Genomic DNA, 20,642 nt, shown 5'->3' with positions numbered 1-20,642 from the left:
TGTGCACCTGTGTGTGTGTGTTTGTATACACACACATTTATTTATTTATTTATTTATTTATTTATTTATTTATTTTAATTTTTCTTAACGTTTTATTTATTTTTGAGACAGAGAGAGACAGAGCATGAACAGGGGAGGGTCAGCGAGAGGGAGACACAGAATCCGAAACAGGCTCCAGGCTCTGAGCTGTCAGCACAGAGCCCGACGCGGGGCTTGAACTCATGGACTGCGAGATCATGACCTGAGCCGAAGTCGGTCGCCCAACCGACTGAGCCACCCAGGCGCCCCACATTTATTTATTTAAATGCATATATGCAGAAGAACATACATAAGTGGGCATGCAGTTATCTGAATTGTCTCTTTTTCTTCATTTTTCTCCATATCTGAATTTTCTGATTTGTCTATGATGCATATTAATTGCTTCTGAAATAAACATATAAAAACAGACATAATAAAAAAATCCACAAGACCAACATAGTCTTTCTAAAGACAATTAAATTAAAAAAAAAGTGCCCCTTAAATTGTTTGATGAAACAGGAAATCCCTGTGAGTTAATATTGGTTGATAACGGTAGGTAGAAATGGAGAGAAAACATCCATGCTCAAAAATTCATCTGATTGGTATTTTCTCATCTCATGTATCTATTAGGGTTCCCCCCACCTTTAAACTAAACAGTCCTTCTAATAAGCACTAAAAATTAAAAAGCCAACATTGAGATTTTTCTCCATCTATGCAACTGACTCTTAGAATATATTGCCTTTTCTTTTAGATCAAAGCCTCAAAATTGCCTTTGATCCAAAACAGCCATGTAGTGCCAGCATTTACATCTGAAGTCAACCTATTTATAATCACAGGGTTCTTTTTTTTAACATCTGATTTTCTTTTTATCCCTATGATGCAAAGGCGACTAGTGATAGTACAATTCAGAGAACAGCAGCTCTGCTTTGTTTTGGAAGCCATCTTCTTTACTAATACAGGACATTAAAAATGCAAACACCACAGCTGGTCTATCAGGAAAACAGCGTTGTGAATGTCAGGGCTCGGAGGGTACAAATTAGGGAATTCGTTTTTCCCTTAACAGAAGTATATTCACTAAGTAATTTGCTTTCTTTTAACTAGAGTTATCCCCTTCCATTAACTGGAGGAGTGAGTCCAAATTAAAATCGCTATTCATCAATTACTGCTGGAGGCACACTCCAGCCTCGTGTTAGGACCTACGCAATAAAACTCATCAACTGCCATTTTCATCATTGTTATCTCAGAGCGTTTGAAAGGAACGATTTGGGGTAGGGGAGAAATTGGAAACCCCTAGTTATTGCTGACATGATAGCAAGTATTTTTGAGGATTTTTAATATATTTAAGCGGTCAATTTTTCAGTGAATTCTAATTTCACCCTTGTTTAGTGTATACTTGCTAGGCACTGGGAATACAGTGGCAAATACAATGACCTAGTCTATATCCTCACACAGCTTATGTTCTAGAGGGAGGGAAAGTGAATACATGAGAAATCTTAATTACCCATCATGATGAGCACTTACGGGAAGGGGACGGGGTCTGAGAAAGAAGAATAGGAAGATGCCGGTCCACCTGGTGAGTCTGGGATCTCTTCATTAAGGAAGTTACATTTAAGCTTCAACACAAAGGTTGGCGGTCATGAACATTCCTCATAATACGCTTCTCTCAAAGAGTATTTTATTAGCATCCCCCTTTCCTGATGTTCCTCCTATCTCCCCAGCCATTCCAACTTCAGCTTTCACGGACTCTGAAGTTCCTGAGGGCTAAATTCTATATCTTCTTCTCTTCTCAGTTCCAAGTTCTTCCCAAGACAATCCATTCCACTCCTGTGACCTTGGAGAACATCTACGTAGCAGCAATTCCCAATATACTTTTGCAGCCCAGACCCCCTCATCCTAGCTCTGCATCTACACGTCAACTGCCTACGTGACATCTTCACTCGAAAACTTCATAGGAATCCCAAATTTAATGTAGCCAATGCTAAAAATCAAGATACTTCACTCTCAAATCTTCTCATCCTCTAGCAATCTCCATCTGCCTACGCATGAACCTTCACTCAGTTGCTGCATCACTAGTCAAGAGAGTCAACCATGACACCTGTTCTTCATCTCCCTCATATAACTGGTGATTCAACCCTATCTGGTTGGTGGACAGATAAAGTATATCTTAAATTTCATCACATTTTTCCATCTCCCCTGCCATCAACTCTTCCTTGGACACTGCAAGCTTCATATTCTTGCCTCCACTCTTGCCTACCTCCAATTCACGGTCTTAAATGAAAATTTATTCAGATTACTCTCTGGTTTTAAAATTCTTTCTCTGTTCTGGGGACACCTGGGCGGCTCAGTCAGTTGAGCATATGACTCTTGATTTTGGCTCAGGTCATGATCTCACAGTTTGTGAAATCGATCCCCGTGTCGGGCTCTGTGCTGACAGCATGGAGCCTGCTTGGGTTCCTTTCTTACAATTCCTTCCTTTCTTAAAAAAAAAAAAAAAATGTGTATGTTCTGTTTCTTCCAGCCGAAACATCTCAGGTCTCCCGGCTACACATTCTCTGAGTGCCATACTCTTTTCTGTATCAGATAGGAGTGCATTTGGCTACAAGGGACAGATCACCCAGTGGAAGTGATTTCAGCAATAAGGACAATAAATGACCTCATATCACAAAACGGTTGCAAAGTAATCACTTCCAGCATCAGCACAACACTTTTTGGCGGAGGGTCATCGTCGTATGGCTGCAAGGAGGCTATCAGAACTCCACACATCATGCCCTGACCCAACTTCATTCAAGGTAGAAAAGGGGAAAGGATGCTTTCCTCTTGTGTGTATCACCCCCAGCTGCAGGTAAAACAGTTCTCAACAGTCCTCACACTTCCTCTATTCTGTACCGACCACAGCTGTGTCATATTGTAGCTCTTACTGCAAGGGAGACTGCTTAGATAGTTCGGGAAGGAGAAAGGAAGGCGGTTGGAATGGCTATAGTATATATGATCAACAGTGTCTGACACATTCTTCGGAGCGTTTACTAAAATAATAATAAAAGAATTAAATATGAACATTTTGTTCATCGTCTTCTCGGTAAGATTATAAGCTCTTTGACTACAGGGAATGTGCCCGTTTTATAAGCCCCAAATTAGCACAGCACCTGGCCTACCCAGGAAGTCAGTTAGCATTGGCTGAATAATGAATGAATAAATACAAAAGAGAACAGAGGCAGAAAATAGGTGCAAAAGGGACAGAAAACTGCCAACGCAAAACTTGCTTACGCTGATTGTCCTCTCTCAGCTCTCATGGTTCCGCTCTCCATTCCAGTTAATTTAAAAACAACCCTTTATGTGAAGGGGCGCCAGTGTGGCTCAGTCAGTTGAATGTCTGACTCTTGATTTTGGCTCAGGTTGTGATCTCAGGGTTGTGGAATTGAGCCCCGTGTTGGGGTCTCCACTGAGCATGGACCCTGCTTAAAAGTCTCTCTCCCTCTCCCTTTGCCCCTCCCCAACTGGTTTTCTCTCTCTCTCTCTCTCTCTCTCAAAAAAAAAAAAAAAAGTAATAGTAATAATAATAATAAAATCATAAAAACAATCTTTTATTTTTAAAAGAAGCTTAAAACTTTTGGGGCACCTGGGTGGCTCAGTCGGTTAAGTGTCCGACTTTGGCCCAGGTCATGATCTTGAGGTTCTTGAGTTCAAGCCCTGCCATCAGGCTCTGTGCTGACAGCTCAGAACCTGGAGCCAACTTCAGATTCTGTGTCTCCCTCTCTCTGCCCCTCCCCCGCTTGTTCGTTCTCTCTCTTTCTCTCTCTCTCCCTCTCCCTCTCAAAAGTAAATAAATAAACTTTAAAAAATCAGTAAAAAAGGCAACTTTTAGTAACATTCAATTCTTTGCACAACAAATACAATTTCCGCAACTTTTTAATTCCTGCCATGGAAGTCGACATGGGTATTGTTTTTTATTGAGATCCAGGAATGAATTCTTTACAAAAATAAAATAAAATTGTCACCCCTTTAATAGAGTTAGACGATGCAGAAAATTTTGAATTGCATCAAGTACATAAATGCAAATCAATTCTTGGCTAAAACATCATCCGACAAGAAAAATGTATAAAAGCCAGAAAGTTATTTAAAAGAGCAGTCATCAAATTTTTGGTCTAACTTTTCCACTCCTGAAAGTGTCACGCCAACAGATAAGGATGTCATTCAGATTGGCGGACTGGGGAGAAGGCAGATGTAGAATGCCAGGCACAGAAAGGATGCTTAATATATTTTTGTTCTTATGTCTAGAGCAAAGGAAAACCTGGGTTTATTCCTAACTCTGTCATGTCCTAAATACGTACCACAGGCAAGCCGAGGATGTTCCTTGGTTCATGAATGATAATCTTAAACTAACTTTCAGTTATAAAACGAAATAATAACTTGAGAAGTTAAATGCAAAACAAAAAATGGTGTGAAATACAACCGACAGTAGACAACCTAATAAAATAGGAGGCAATAAATTCATAGTTCTGAGAGTATCTCTATTTCCACATGCAGAATCGGTTTCTGTAGCTTCTGATGGATACTGAAAGGGAGGAAGAAATTGTACTTTGTCCTAGGTTCTTCTAACTGGACTCTAAATTAAATTTCCCATTTAGGGGCACCTGAGCGGCTCAGTCGGTTAAGGGTCCGACTTTGGCTCAGGTCATGATATCACAGTTCGTGAGGTTAAGCCCCACGTCAGGCTCTGTGCCGACAGCTCAGAGCCTGGAGCCTGCTACAGATTCTGTCTCCTTGTGTCTCTGCCCCTCCCCTGCTGTGCACTGTGTCTCTCTCACACTCTCAAAAATAAATAAACGTTAAAATGTTTTTTAAAAAAAAGAATTAAATTTCCATGAAGGCAGATTAACAAGAGAGAAAAACCAAAGTCTTATTATGGGCACATGGAGGCCGAAGAATGAGATCGAGACCCAAACAAATGACGAAGGCGGTTTTTACACATTTTAGACAATGAGACAATACATTTGTGAAGCCTTGACACGATAAAGAAAACGTGTTTGGAAATTGTAACTGGTTAGGAATTCTAAGTGGAATTTGAGTTGGAGTAGATTAGTAAAAAGAAAAGTAACAATTTGTTTGTACAGCTTTCTCAGCTTTACAATTCCTGTCTCTGGTGGTCAGGATGTCTTGTTACTTCTTTCTACAGGGAGGGCACCTTTCAGGTGGGAGATTTGTCTTCTGTTTTCAGGAGGCCAGAGGGGACCTGAGTGTCCTTGCCCTGACTGATTCCCAAGTGGCTTCAATTCAAAATAATCAATATGCCACTGGGGCACATTTTAGGTGGGCCTGCCCTTGGCCCCTACTACACTATTCTGTTCCGTCATCTCCAAACACAAAGAGTGCAGACATACAAATGTCACAATTCATCTTGAAAGAGAGTTGTAACTGTCTGCACAAGCAAGACTGGGTTTCAACTTTAAATATGGTTTTCCTTTGAAATAAAATTCCTTAAAAAGAGAAAATGACTTTAGCATTGGCAAAGGGAGTCCCCCTAAGGAAAAAAAAATGTAAACAGATGGCTGAGAAAGATCACCCACATGCTGCACACATATCTTGAGGAGGCATTTCTAAGAATGAAGCGGCATTTCCCAGCCTGGGCCACTTCCCACAAGAATCCTTATTTTACCCGCGGAAAAACACAGGGTTTATATGTGTGGCCAGCGGGGACCTCCGCAGCGCCGTTGCAACCTGGCCCGCTGGGATCCAGACTAGCGTCTAACTACCCCCCCACCCCCACCCCGACCACACACACACACACACACACACACGCAAAATGTTCCGAAAGAACATAATAAATCAGTGTTCGGTGATCAGCCCGAAACTAACATCTTCCCGTATGCATGCGCTGTTGAACCCTAGCTAAGCATATTAAGCATTCAATTCAATGTATGACACACATCTGTTCCGCTTTCTCAGCGAGCAGAAGTTTCAAGATAACTTCAATCCCAGGCTTAATCAAGGAGAACAAAATCTAGGCCATGTTTAAAACTGAGGTTTAAAATATAATCCCAATGAGGGCAAGAGAGACCATTTTGCTGTGACTAATGAGATTATATGACACCTAAAGCTAAGCCCCAAAATCACCTGAGCAGAAACACTAGACTTTTTTTTTTTTTTTTTAATCTGAGCCTCTGTAGTTTTCCTTTTCACGCCACCACCATTTACCAAAGATCTTCCACTGTATCCGGTTCAAAGCACCGAAACGTAAGCAAGAGCGAGGCCTCCGAAAACACGGTGGTTTCACCTTCCCTAATGCCCCAAGACCCTAAGAGGGAAAAGGAAAACTCACGGATCTGTCTTTTACGAGGAGAGCGCAGCACTGAATTCCAGCCATCAGCATCTTGTGGGGGTTCCAGGCCACGGAGTCGGCTCTGTTGTGGAAAACCAAACGGACAGGGAAGGAGGGAATAAGTAGCTTCTGGCGGCAAGATTACCATCATTAGTAGCACGTGATACTCACACCCAGGTGTTCAACAGGCTGCCTTGTTGGAGCAGTTGGGGGAGTTTGGGGTTTGGGTTGGTTTCCTTTCCAGTAAATCGGTGACTTTGTCTCTGTTTTCATAGTCCCTTGAGTGTGCAAGATCCAGGCAGATGCGCTTGCCTGAACGCGAGGTGCCCCGGGCCTGGAAAAACCACATTTACCTGTGGATGCCTCTCAGGAGCTTGCGGTGCTTCCTTGACATCAAAGCTGAACCGCCCCACGAAGCCTGTGGAGATATTTATAGAACCACAACACGTTATTTCAATGCCATTCGTCTGTCAGTCCGCTGTCACAGAAAACCCTGAGTGACAACCTGTATGGTTTCCATACAACATCCAGTGCTCATCCCAACCAGTGCCCTCCTCAATGCCCATCACCCATTTTCCCCTCTCCCCCACCACACATCTCCAAAGGCAAGGGAATTAAAAGCAAAAAATGAACTATTGGAACCTCTTCAAGATAAAACGTTTCTATGGGGCGCCTCATGGCTCAGTCGGTTAAGCATCCGACTTTGGCTCAGGTCATGATCTTGCAGTTTGCGAGTTCAAGCCCCACAGCTGTGCTCACAGCTCAGAGCCTGGATCCTGCTTCAGATCCTATGTCTCCCTCTCTCTCTGCCCCTCCCCCTCTCTTGCTCTCTCTCTCTCTCTCTCTCTCTCTCTCTCAATAATAAATAAACATTTAAAAATTTAAAAAAAGATAAAAAGCTTCTACACAGCAAAAGAAACAATCAACAAAACTAAAAGGCAACCAACGAAATGGGAAAATACTTGCAAATAACATACCCTTGCAAATGACATATCAGATAAAGGGTTAGTATCCAAAATCTATGAAGAATTTACCAAACTCAACACCCAAAAAACAAATAATCCAGTGAAGAAATGTTTTTATTCTTTAGTGTCATTATTGAAGCATAGTTGCCACACGATGTTACATTCGTTTCAGGGGTACAACGCAGTGATTTGACAATTCTATGTATTTCTCAGTGATCACCACGACAAGTATAGTTACCATCTGTCACCATACGTCGTTATTACAGTATTATTGACTATATTCCTGATGCTGTACTTTTCATCTCTGTGATTTATTTATTTTATAACTGGAATTTTGTGCCTCTTAATTCCCTTCACCCATTTCACCCCCACCCGCCCCTCCCCACCTCCCGTCTGGCAACCACAGGTTTGTCCTCTGTATTTAAGAGGAAAATAGACAATATCCTTTGCAATGCTGGCATTCTCCCACACACAACATGCCAGGGTTGATAATGAGGTATGGGCTGAGGGCTGCCATTCTGAATACTAAAGAGCACAGTTGACAGGGTGGGTAGAGGGGTACACAGGAACTCAAAGCCAACTAGGAAGGGCTAGGTGGATCCCATTCATTAGATCTTTTCAGCCAAACAGTTTTCAGAAGTATTTGCAAATCAAAAATGTTTGAAGAGTGGGAGAAAGGAAGCCTGGGACTTAGGGAAGATGTCCACAGGAGACGTAAACATTATGAGCAAAGGAGAAGACAACGTAATGGTTGTGAGGGAGTATGAGGGCACCAACTTGGGCCTTGTTGAATGCCCTCCATGGTTATCTAGACCACACAACACTGCATTGAGAATGGAGCCATTATTACCTCAAAATTTTTAATGGAAAAACTAAGGTTCAGAGGTGATAGGTGAGATCTGGGAGCCAAAGCCCATTCCTGCTTCAGGATAACATCCTGGCTTAGGGCCAAATGGTAGAAGACAGTGTGCAGAGCTGAGGGTGATGGAAGGAGGTGAGTTCAGGAGCCTCACACACCACATTTGAACACCTTCCCGTCTCCTGCACCACCCTCTGCCTCCTTTTCCTCCCCCAAAATTAAACAAATTCTCACAATCCTAGTGAGGGGCAAGGAAGTTTGAAAATCACATGAACTTCGAGCACCTGGGTGGCTCAGTCAGCTAAGCATCGGACTTCAGCTCAGGTCATGATCTCACAGTTCGTGAGTTTGAGCCCCATGTTGGGCTCTGTGCTGATGGTGTGGAGACTGCTCTCTCTCTCTCTCTCTCCCTCCCTCTCTGTCCCTCCCCCACTTGTGCTCTCTCTCTGCTTTCCTCAAAATAAATAAAAAGAAAATCACATGAACTCTTTCAAGGTGTTAGCTCCATGGTTCAGAGTGGCTTGGCAGGGCCGGGAACAGCTCCTCCTCAGGCTTAGTCCTCAAAAGAGCTGACGGGAGAAGAACAACACCCCTCCGGGCACTGTCCTACTCCCCCCCCACCCCCCCGCAGTTTGTCCTCTGTATTTAAGAGTCTCTTATGGCTGGCCTCCCTCTCTGTTTGAAACTATTTTTACCCCTTCCCTTCCCCCATGGTCTTCTGTTAAGTTTCTCAAGTTCCACATATGAGTGAAAACATACGATATCTGCCTTTCTCTGACTTATTTCACTTAGCACAATACCCTCCAGTTCCATCCACGTGGCTGCAAATGGCAGGATTTCATCCTTTCTCATCTCCAAGTAGTATTCCATTGCATATATAAACCCCATCTTCTTTATCCATTTATCAGTGGATGGACATTCGGGCTCTTTCCATAGTTTGGCTATCGTTGAAAGCACTGCTATAAACATTGTGGTATATGTGCCCCTATGCATCAGCATCCGTCTATGTTATTCTCTTTGATTAATTAGTTAAGAAATTAATAGCAAGACCAATCTGGACAGGGAGGTGGATGCAAGGGCAGAATTGAGATCCGGCAGCTTCTAAAGCCCCTGATGTTAAATACGTGTTAAGTACGTGTTTACTACCTCCCCTGTGATTGAGAATGAAGAGTGGGTAAGACATCCCAGCACGCTTGGCTGGGATGGGAAATCATGCAGTATCCAGGGCCTCTGCTTCAGAGAAGGGCCAGACCAGACGGTTCTTCTAGTCTGAGGCAGAGGGTACAGCAGCATTTGCCGTCCTGGAGGAAGCATAGTGCCAGAGATACAAACTGCCAAAACACGGAAGTTTTCCTTAAGCAGTTGTGTAAAAATACACTATAATTAACCAAATGTAAGGCACTACCGAAGGTAAGAGTCACCATCTTTTGTGTGCCACCAGGAAAGAAAAAAAAAAATGACATCAACGTACCAACTTTAGACGCATTAAAATGGAAACAAAGTAAGTAGATCTTGGAATTAGCAACATATGTCATCTATGCAGGGCAAGGAGGTTGTATGGAAAACCCTGAAGGGCAATAATTACATTTGTAAAAAAGAAAGAGAGTGGATGACTGTTTTTAGTATTTTCTAGGGTTTAAAAAAATATTTTCCAGAAAATTTCAGACAGGCCAAAGTAATTACTGCAATTGTGCTAATTTTTATCTTTAAACTTAATAAACTATCCATGGTATATGAGGTTTCTTCGAGATCAGCTACATGCTCCTTTATTTAAAAAAAAATTGTTTTAGGGGCACCTGGGTGGCTCAGTCGGTTGGGCATCTGACCTCTGCTCAGGTCATGATCTCACCATTTGTGAGTTCAAGCCCCGTGTCAGGCTCTGTGCTGACAGCTCAGAGACTGGAGCCTGCTTCAGATTCTGTCCCCCTCTCTCTCTCTGCCCCTCCCCCCACTCTCAAAAATAAACAAACATTTAAAAAATGCAAAAATTCTTTACAGTTCTTTTTAAGTTTTTTTAAAACCTTATTTATTTTGAAAGAGAGAGAGAGAGAGAGAGGGAGAGGGGCAGAAAGAGAGAGAATCCCAAGCAGGCACCGTGCTGTCAGTGCAGAGCTCGATGCGGGGCTCAATCCTACAAACCATGAGATCACGACCTTAGTTGAAATTGAGAGTCAGATGCTTAACAGACTGAGCTAACCAGGCACCCCCCCTTTATAAAATTTTATCAACAGATTCAATATGATTATTATAACGATATAATGTAGTATTCCATTACATCCAGCCTGCAATATTTTTAAAGTTTATTTATTTATTTTGAGAGAGAGAGAGAAAAACAGTGATAGTGGGGAAGGGGCAGAGAGAGAGGGAAAGAGAGAATCCCAAGCAGGCTCTGCACTGTCAGCACAGAGCCCGGTGCAGGACTCAAACTCATGACCTGCAAGATCACAGCCTGAGCTGAAACCAAGAGTGGGACGCTTAACCCACTAACCACCCAGGGTACTCCCAGCCTGGGATATTAAAGCATGAGTGACCACTGTCTCAGTGTGGGAGCTAATCTCGTTAACAGGTCAGATAAACCGTAGTCCAACTTGTCTAATACCGCTAGATGTCTACTAGGTGCAAATCAAATAATTTGTGTGTCTTAAAGACTCTTGTAAGAGTGTTTCCTTAAAAAATGTCAGCCTTCGGGGTGCCTGGGTGGCTCAGTCGGTTAAGCGTCCGACTTCGGCTCAGGTCATGATCTCACGGTCCGTGAGTTCGAGCCCCGCATCGGGCTCTGTGCTGACAGCTCGGAGCCTGGAGCCTGTTTCAGATTCTGTGTCTCCCTCTCTCTCTGCCCCTCCCCTGTTCATGCTCTGTCTCTCTGTCTCAAAAATAAATAAACGCTAAAAAAAAATTTAAAAAAAAATGTCAACCTTCTTTTTTTTCTTTTCTTTTCTTTTTTTTTTTTGAAAATCTAGGGAGGTTTTCATTCATACTTATAAATCACAATTCTCTCTGAGCCTCTCTTAAGTCTTTAATCTCACTCCCAATTTAGAAACTGCTGTACCTGCTCTGCTTTCCCTAAACTACATAATCCATATTTGATGTTTCTTTTATGAGAATGGAATTTTTAAGTATAACTGCTGATATACTTGATTTTTTTCCCCGTATTTCCACAGTCACAGAGTACTCACTTCATATTATCTTTTAGGATGGAATGTATTATTATGCTCCTAAGTCTATAAAAATCAATAAGATAAAAGCTGAAATGTGAACAAGTACAAATGCGACAATCCCATTTAAAGTCACAAATAATCTACCTGAAGCCTTGCCATTGGCATACTAATAGGGCCGGTGACTCTAGCGAGATTTACATCACTGCTGCTTTTACCAAATATTAGCATATGCTTAATGAAAGCCTTGAGCTGCTGAAAAATTCTCTCTGTAACCCAGGCACTGTACTTTGAAAGCATAAAATCATACAAACTATAAAATTGTGTGTAGGTATATCCCCCAAATGCTTAGTTACCTTCCGTTCAGAAAGTCAAAAATAGCGTGCTTTATTTTTCTGCTAAGGAGGATATGAATCACTCACTTGCCAGAAGAAAGTTCCCTATGGTGTCATCAGTATGTTCAACCATCCCTTCTATTAGGTTGAATCAAACTAATTAACTCCTCGTTTTATAAAAAGAAAAGGAAAACCAAAAGCTCGACAAGCATTCAGAACCGGCCGAATTCAAATTATTAACCCTGGATCAGTAGAATTTGAAGAGTTACCTTTAATTAAGGGAAAATGTATTAGGAAGAGCCCCAGGACTTACAAAATTAATTAGGAAAAAAAAAAGTCCATTCTTTTTTTTTTTTTTTTTTTTTTATTTTTGGGACAGAGAGAGACAGAGCATGAACGGGGGAGGGGCAGAGAGAGAGGGAGACACAGAATCGGAAACAGGCTCCAGGCTCCGAGCCATCAGCCCAGAGCCCGACGCGGGGCTCGAACTCACGGACCGCGAGATCGTGACCTGGCTGAAGTCGGACGCTTAACCGACTGCGCCACCCAGGCGCCCCAAAAGTCCATTCTTTAAGTTAGAAAATTATGAAGAATGCAAGTTATCTCAGTCCCTCTCAAATAATTATCTACGAGGGATCCAGACAAAACCTGCTGTAATTATAGCAGGCAATTATGTAATGCAGCTTTTTGCATTTTCCGGCTGATTGGAATCATGTCATTTTAGAGCTAGAAGATACCTCACAGACCACATCAGCTATCTCCCTCTTTATAAATGAAACCAAAGCCCAAACGGGTGAGGTCACAATGAAGAAGAGACCAGTTAGAACCCAAAGTCAAAGTCTCTTGATTCTGTAGTTCACTGTGCCCCTCATACCACACCTGCATCATGACAGTACTAGATTGAAGGGACCAGAGGAAATGGTTCATGGGAGAAGAGGAAATAAAATAGAATCTGGAAAGCAAAACCAAAATTTACACCAAGTCTTGGTATCTTCTTCTTTATTACCTTATGGAAAATGACATATATATTTCCCCTAATTAGAAATATACACTTGGGGCTCCTGGGGAGCTCAGTCGGTTAAGCGTCCGACTTCGGCTCAGGTCAGGATCTCGCGGTTCATGAGTTCGAGCCCCTCGTCGAGCTCTGTGCTGACAGCTCAGAGCCTGGCGCCTGCTTGGGATTCTGTGTCTCCCTCTCTCTCTCTCTCTCTGCTCCCCCCGCTCCCCCACTCACACTCTGTCTCTCTCTCTCTCTCTCTCTCTCTCTCTCAAAAATAAATAAACGTTAAAAAAAATTTTTTTAAAGAAAGAAATACACAAATGAAAGTAGCTGGGACCTCACGTCTAGTTTCTGAGAACATGAAAGACATCCCACCGCAGCGGCAAACAGACGAGGAAGTTGAACCAATGGGTACAGACAAATGCACTTACATCCACATGAAGCCAGAGGCCGTGCCTCTCACAGATGTCCGCTATTTCATCCAGAGGATCAAAGGCTCCCAGCACGGTGGTACCAGAGGTGGCACAGACGAGAAACGGAGCTGCTCCCTGTGAGGAGGACCCACAGACAAGAACTGTCACCATCACCACTATGTTTGTCCTGTAGCAGGTTGGTAAACAGAACGGTTATACATCCAGAGATCTACGGGGTTCCGTCGGAGGTGACCACTCCTGCAGAGTGCTTTTCAACTCCTCCGCAATCTCATCTCAGAGAGGTCAGGGAAACTGGGACAATGCTGTGACAGCAAGAGTCCTTGGTCCCAACTTGATACTCATCGTAACCCTTTTTATTCTCATTTTCTTTCCGTAGTATTTTACGCTCTCAGATTTCCCACACGGAAAGTGAGGATGCTCTGCCCAGTGGCAGGCTGGCGTTCTATGCGATCGCTAACTTCTTTTGGGGGCATGTCACTGGGGCCTGGGTGCCCGCGTGGTTGCGCCTCCACAAAATAACCAGGAGGACGACTGGAAAACAAGCAGCTCCAGGGGCAAACCGTGGAGGCCCGTCTGCCTGTCACTTTGCAAAGTAAGCAGAGCTACAAAACAAAGAGTGTGTGCTCAGGTACTAAGTGGTATCCGAGGGGATAAAGTAACCTCACTGGGCGACACTTGCCAAGATGGGTGCCCCACAGAGAAATCCATTAGAAAGTGCTAGAAAAGAGAACCTGCATCACTCCTACCGCAATTATGCCTCTTCATACAGCCCGTGGCTACATCTTGTAGAGCGAACAGGTGCCAGAGGGAAATGGGGTGGGGGAGGGAGACTGTGGGAACACACACAGAGATGAATGGCAATTGTAGCCAAGCAAGCCAGATGCCCTGGCCCCATAAGGAACTTCAGAGCAGCCAGATAGAGGGAAGCACATGAGGTTGTTGACCTCATAGATTCATCCCCGTATGTCAGCAAAGAGGCTCTGCTCACTGTGGAAGTGACTTGGGAGGGAAAATTTGCACACAGAAGTAGGGGTGGAGGAAGCAGGGAGAATCCGAAGATTCTAGAGCTCCTGGGGAACAAGTGACAAGAACGTTTACTGCCTATAACAGTCATTTTACCTCCCTTTAGGATGGAGTCCTAGTTTTCTCTGTTTTATCTTGAAGTTCAGTTGTTCTTACGTCCCATTTAATGTCAGGTGGTGTTCCGGTTGAACCTGACTCATTCCCATTTAGCTGACCTTCGACAGAAGGACGTTACTTCTCAGTGGAAAGAGAAGCAGAGCAAAGACACTTGGTCCACCTCTTTAAATTGAGATGCACGGGAAACAAAGTGATGGTACACAGTGACTCCATTTGCCATCTGGGGAGACACTGGTGACACACGGAACCCAGTCCATCCAAACCTGTTAGAGCAGGGCCAGTAGGGGATAGAGACCCTGGGGAACCATAGGCTTTAGGAATTCTTCCCTGCGATCAACTACCAACAGATTACGTCTTTATCATGTCGGTGACCTAAATAAAATGAGACCAGATTTACATCAATCATTAAGAGAAAAAGTAATTTCCTAAAAGCACTTAAGGTGCCTTTCATGTTTGGACTGTTCCTTATAAACCCTATGACACCCTGAACAGTTGTGAAAAAATACCTTTGCAGGCTATTATAGCCTATTAATGAGTTTTCCGCACCTTTTTAACAACCTAGCTATAAATATCAGGCCCAGAAATTAAACTTTTGCAATCTGGATTTAACCTTCCATTTTTTTCCCCTTTCTCATATCTCATGCTATCAGTGAGAAAATTCAGTGGGAACAGGATTGATTGCGTGCTGCTGATGAGGTGTATTCCCTACAAAAGTTTGTCACTGAAAACACTCGTACACAAAAGCACCTTCGAATATCCAGTGGTTATACGAGTTTGATCTTTTCATAAGAACTTCTGATGCTCCTGTGGTTTTTGGCATCTTTGTAATGGCGTCAAATACAGGTCACTGCTCAACAGATTTTTAATGGATTGTGGTGGGCTGGGAAACTGAATCCCAGCAGAAAAAAAACTGATGCACTGGCCCCACATCTGTAGCAACACGAGTTAAAAGCTTGACACAGAAGAGCAAGGTCTGAAGCTACTGGAAAACGAAGCTAATCGCCAGGTATTATCTCAGAACAGACACAAGGTTTGTCCTCGGTGAATCTAGACTCAAGTTTTAACTAACTTGAAAGAAAACTGAGGAAACATACCCACTCTCACCCCATCGCCCTACTTTTAAATGTCCCTAAAGCGATTTTCACTTTTTCAAAACTCGTCTTTTCAAGTTCTCAACTTCAGGATATGTCAATTTTCACGTACTTTCATTGTCGAAACAAACAAAAATTTGAACAATGAAAGTACTAATGACTGAAGCAGAATAAAACCCATCAAATATGCTAGAGCATGCATCCTTCATGATATTAAAGAAGAAAAGTCGCTTTGGCTATCTTTAACGGATGCTAGGCAACTAACTCATTAATATGAAAACTGGTAAATAAGGAGAAAGAATAAAACATTTATCCTGCCCTCATTGTGCCAACGGTTCCTCTTGGGAAACCAAACAGGAGTAAGGGAAGGTTTTCTTTATGGTAGTAAGCCTGCCATTAAATGAAGGAGGAACAAGGGAATGAATTAGAACATCACCTAAGGAAATAACGGGTGTGGACAGAGATCATCCATGGCAGCAGAATTCATGGGGTGAGAAGCCGATGCAGACGTCTGTAACTGATGGACCAATAATACCAGAACCCACGGATCAATGGCAGCACAAAAAGAGACAGGAGATGTGTCCCGACTGAAGGACAAAATGCCACCTGTGAAGAAGCCTTCCTGGTAAAAATTCCAACCTAAGTCTCACTGACTCTCAAAATCTCACTGTCAAGTTACAGGGAATATAGAGAACAGATGGATTGTATAGGGAAGGGAACACTTAGATTCTCAAATTCTTGATGTGATCGACAAAAACCACAATGTGGAAAACTCTACAGGATAAAAAACTTGGTTTCTTCAACAGATCAATTGCAGGGAGAGAAAAAAGGAGGAGGGGTAAGCTACAGATTAGAAAAGATTTGTGTGGGGGCACCTGGGTGGCTCAGTCGGTTGAGCGTCCGACTTCAGCTCAGGTCACGATCTCACGGTTCGTGAGTTCTAGCCCCGCGTCGGGCTCTGGGCTGATGGCTCAGAGCCTGGAGCCTGCTTCCGATTCTGTGTCTCCCTCTCTCTCTGCCCCTCCCCCATTCATGCTCTGTCTCTGTCTCAAAAATAAATAAACATTAAAAAAAAAATTAAAAAAAAAAAGAAAAGATTTGTGTGATGAATCAACCAAATGCAACATATGGACCTTGAATCCTTATTCAAACATGCCAACTATTTAAAAAATGCAATAGGAGAAATTTTAATATAGAGTGAAAATTTGATGATATTAAGAAATTATTTCTTGTAATGGTATGTGTGTGTTCTTTTTTAATAAAGAGAGAGTATATACCTTTTACAGATATACTGAACTATTTATAGATCAAATGATACGATGTGTGAGACTGGCTTCAAACTAATCTAGTGGTAGTGGAAGGGGGTGGGGTGTAGACAGAACAGAGCAGAAGCTAACAATTTCAAAGTTGCATGATGGGTATAGAGAGGCTCATTATATTAGGTTTTATATATTTGAAATTTTCCCTAATAAAAAGTTTAAAATTCAAGAAAGAAAGAAAGAAAGAGTGAAAAGAGAGTAGGGAAGGAGGAAGGAAGGAATTCTATGAACCATACGGAAAGCACAATCGATTTTCCGCGCCCCACCCCCCCGCCCCCAGACAAGCATTAACGACATAAACAAAGTTCTCTTTGATAGGAACGTATGTAGAAAAAATAAAACTAGGGGAAAAAGGATAAAACTAGAACACAATATCTGTGGTTCACAGCAGAACAAGCAGGTTGTCATATAGAATTTTACCTGAGAGTGAATGAAATCTGATAATCTGTCTCACCAGAGAGCTATCAAGCCCACTTGTCATCAAAATGTTAAAAAAAAAAGATAAATATAGATCTAAGGACACACAACTAAAGCCAGTACACCTGTAGTAAAGGCAGAATTTTTAAGTACAGAATTTCAACCCAAATGCAATGAGCAAGCATGCTCTGGTGGTTAGGTGGTTTTTAGGAAAAATTAAAAATGTGAAGAGTAAAATAACAGAAAAGTATTAAAATAAAAAGTACAAATAAAGATTTGTACAAAAAAAAAAAAGTAAAATAAAGAGCCTATCCTTCTTAGAGTGTGAACTCGTATAAGGAGATCCTTCTATCCCAGCTCAAGGCTGGCCTTTCTGGTTTTCAGCAGCTACAACAGTTGCAAACCTGATGCCATCACTACGTACTGGAAACACAGGGGAATAGTCTGAAGCTCCAAGAGCGGCGAGAGATGTGGTGGGATGGGAGGGAAGCAATGAAGCAGGTGCACCTAACCCAGCAGGCTTTGGGTCCAAGAAGCAAGATGGCGGCCACCAAGACAACCACGCCCCCAAAAAGCAGGTGTCAGGGCCAGCCTTGGCTGGAATATGGCAGGTGAGGGGGCCAGGCCTTGCCTTCCCAGCAATGGGTATGTCAGCTTTAATATATTCTGGCAGCTAAGGAAGGGAGGACATTCTGCCAGAGCTGAAATACTAGGCCCATACCCAAAATAAGGTGATGGGTATGCCATGGGCTTTGCGTGGAAGCAACCTGGGAGGGCAGGTTGCTCAAGAAATCAAAATCATTCTGACTGCAACCCAGAGACACCTGGTCTGGCCTATAGAATTCTCAGGCAGTAGTTAGGTAGGAGAGTGGCTACAGGGGTCCTGCTGGAGAGGCTGGGCTCTTCTTTGAAGGCTAATTCGAGGCAAGAATCCAGAATATGGTGATGTCAGTGTTTTAATAGGCTCCAGCCACCTGGGAATGAGAACATCTGAGAAACTGCACAGAACATGGACAGCCAAGCACCTGGAAATAGAACATCTGTAAATGAGTTTCCCTATTTTAGTGCTAACCAGAACCAGCTCTCTTCTCTCTCCCACACACAGAAACGGGTCTGGCTGCTGCAATTCTCTCCTTTGTATCCAGACACATGCCTACGTTCTCCTTCCCTCTTTTTCTCCCCTCTCACCTCTTTTCTGGCTTGCCAGATTTGCTTCTCCAGTTCCTCAGGTATCATTTTACCTCTAAGAGACACAGATTTGAGACGTTCAGTTATGTTTAGTAGTGAACAGACATCGGTACTGCTTTTTTAAAAAGTATGAATTCCCCCTCCGCCCACCAGGCTTCCGGATCCTGTCCCCATTACCTTCCATCTGTTTCCACAAAGCAAACATTCTCTGTACCAATCCCAAGAAAGGAGGCTGCTTTCTTCATAGAGTAATGACACTAAATTAAAAGGGACAAGGCAGAAAAAGGAAAACATGAACACACAGCATGAAAAAACTATTGCCTATTATCTCAAGTCATATGGCTGAGCCCAATCCTTGGAACATGATTCCATAAAAGAAAAAAGAAAGTAGTCACTTAAATGAGCTCCTTAATACAGTGGTTGAAAACATCGACTTTGGTTGGGATCAGAGAAACTAGGATTTAATTCCAATTACAGCTATGGAATCTTGAGAAAATAATGTACACTCTCCAAGCCTCAGTTTGCTAATTTAAAGTGGGTGTGTCAATGCGAATTCATTTGTTTTTCATAGAAATAAATACATGTAAAGGGCTTAACACAGAACCTGACATATGGAACAAACTTGGTCACTGGAGGCTGCTGTTTTTCCATAACATCGAGAGAAGTTTCTCTTGACGCTATAATAAGACTCAACATTAATGGAAACAGAATCTAGTCCACTGCTGACTCAAAACCCTCCAAGCAGGGAGCAAGACTCTGCTTCCATAACTACAATCACAAACCACAGCAGAATTTAATTGTTCTCAAAAGCAAACAATGGCTTATAAACTGCAGATCAGACCCTTGACGAATCTGGCTCAGTATCAAACGTAAGATCAAAATTAGGCATTCAGGAACGCGGCTAAAACCACAATAACACAAGTAATAGTAATTTATGGACACACTACTTTCTGCAGCCCTGGTGTGAATGAGGCTCAAATGTGGCTCTAAAATTAGGTCTGACCTATTTCCTACTGGAAATGGTAGTGTTTGCTTTAGATTGTTGGGACTTTTTTTCCTACTACATAAGGCCTATAAAATAATTAGCATTCAAACATTGGAGATGTCACTCTTTATACATTAGTGTGGACAGGTGGTCAATTAATTCTGTTTCATGCCAGAAAAAATGAAGGTGCGAAAGGACATTATTGTACCAAAAACCCTTAGTAATTTAATTTGTAGGTATGAATACATTAAAAGAGTAGTCATGCCTTCACACTTAACTTGATATATTCCCTCAAATGTGGTAATTTTTTTCTTCCTTTGTCAAGAGAGTTTTATTGGAAGCTCTTTTTTTTTAACTCTGTAAAAATAAATGCAGAAGTAACACCATCAGGAAAAATGAAACCAGCCTAAATAATTAATTTCCAAGTATCAAATAGGACACAGCCAAGTGCCTGTAGGATGCATTCATTTCAAATTGTTACAAGAACATATGCATATTGAGGAGTAATAATGTATATGAAAATGTAATTAATTCTCTACTTGCTACATCAGCCCACCACAGCTAAGGGGACACACAGCCAAGGTGAATTATTTCTCACCAGAGACTTGGGCTCTGGCAACCAAAGAATTATTGATCTCATAATAATAAAGCGTAGCCTAGCCCACGGACATCTGCCAATAAGGAAAATCCCATTGCTTTGGCCTAAGAAATAGCAAAATGTCCCAAAGTAATGGATCTGCTAAGTAAAAAACCGGTAATCAGAGCGAGAATAGCTTCAGTGGAGCTATCTTTAGGTACTTCAGGGCAAAGTATAGTCCAATGTCAATCTCAGATGGATAGGGACAGATTGAAAAAAAATGTCTGCGAAACTGAAGTCTAAACATCTGAAAGCATCAGAGGAAGCAAAGAGCCCTGGAAGGGGGGGAAAAAAAGGAAGGCAATGCTTTAGACGTGCTTAGTAGTTTCAAGGAAAGGAAAAAGCTAGAAGGTTGGAGTTCAGAAGTAACGGCTGCATTTAGAAACAAATGGTGGCTGCTCCCGTCTCCGGCAAAAGAAGTCAGTCAGCCATTCTAAGACCCAATCTGCCCTCAGGTTTCATTCGTCCTACAGAAGACACAAAAATCTCAGTGGGCTTTTATTTCTATCAAGATAAAACAGCAAGTGTCTACATGAAAGACAGGATTGCACTGACGTTTTCCTTTCTGATTCCAGAAAGGATTTTTTCTGTGACCTTGGGCTTCTCGGTGAAGCACCGCTTTCCCCTCCCATAGATGGTGTTCCGGACAATTGGACTCCCTCCTGGTGCTGACTAATCCGATGCTCAAATGAGCTCCAGGCGGTGGGGTCTGTGCAGGTCATGTGTTGGGGAATGAGGGAGAGGGATGTTGTACAAGGACTTCTCCAAGAGCACACAGCTGGC

The 20,642-nt window shown here is 42.5% G+C and overlaps 1 protein-coding gene across 1 annotated transcript in view; it reads right to left on the bottom strand.

Annotated features, from left to right (window-relative positions):
• Positions 1-20,642, bottom strand: part of GADL1 (glutamate decarboxylase like 1) — a 170,211-nt gene that overhangs the window by 100,346 nt on the left and 49,223 nt on the right. Inside the window, exons 7-11 of the mRNA XM_058729645.1 lie at positions 18,415-18,494; positions 18,238-18,292; positions 13,080-13,196; positions 6,688-6,752; positions 6,335-6,416 (exon numbers count right to left, since the gene is read on the bottom strand). Of these exons, the coding sequence (XP_058585628.1) occupies positions 6,335-6,416; positions 6,688-6,752; positions 13,080-13,196; positions 18,238-18,292; positions 18,415-18,494 (399 nt within the window). The remainder of the gene's footprint in view (positions 1-6,334; positions 6,417-6,687; positions 6,753-13,079; positions 13,197-18,237; positions 18,293-18,414; positions 18,495-20,642) is intronic.

The sequence above is a fragment of the Neofelis nebulosa genome, chromosome 5 (genome assembly GCF_028018385.1).
Source record: "Neofelis nebulosa isolate mNeoNeb1 chromosome 5, mNeoNeb1.pri, whole genome shotgun sequence".
In the NCBI taxonomy this organism is placed as follows: domain Eukaryota; kingdom Metazoa; phylum Chordata; class Mammalia; order Carnivora; family Felidae; genus Neofelis; species Neofelis nebulosa.
Note: the sequence above shows the minus strand (reverse complement) of the source record. Positions and strands in the feature narration are given on the sequence as shown.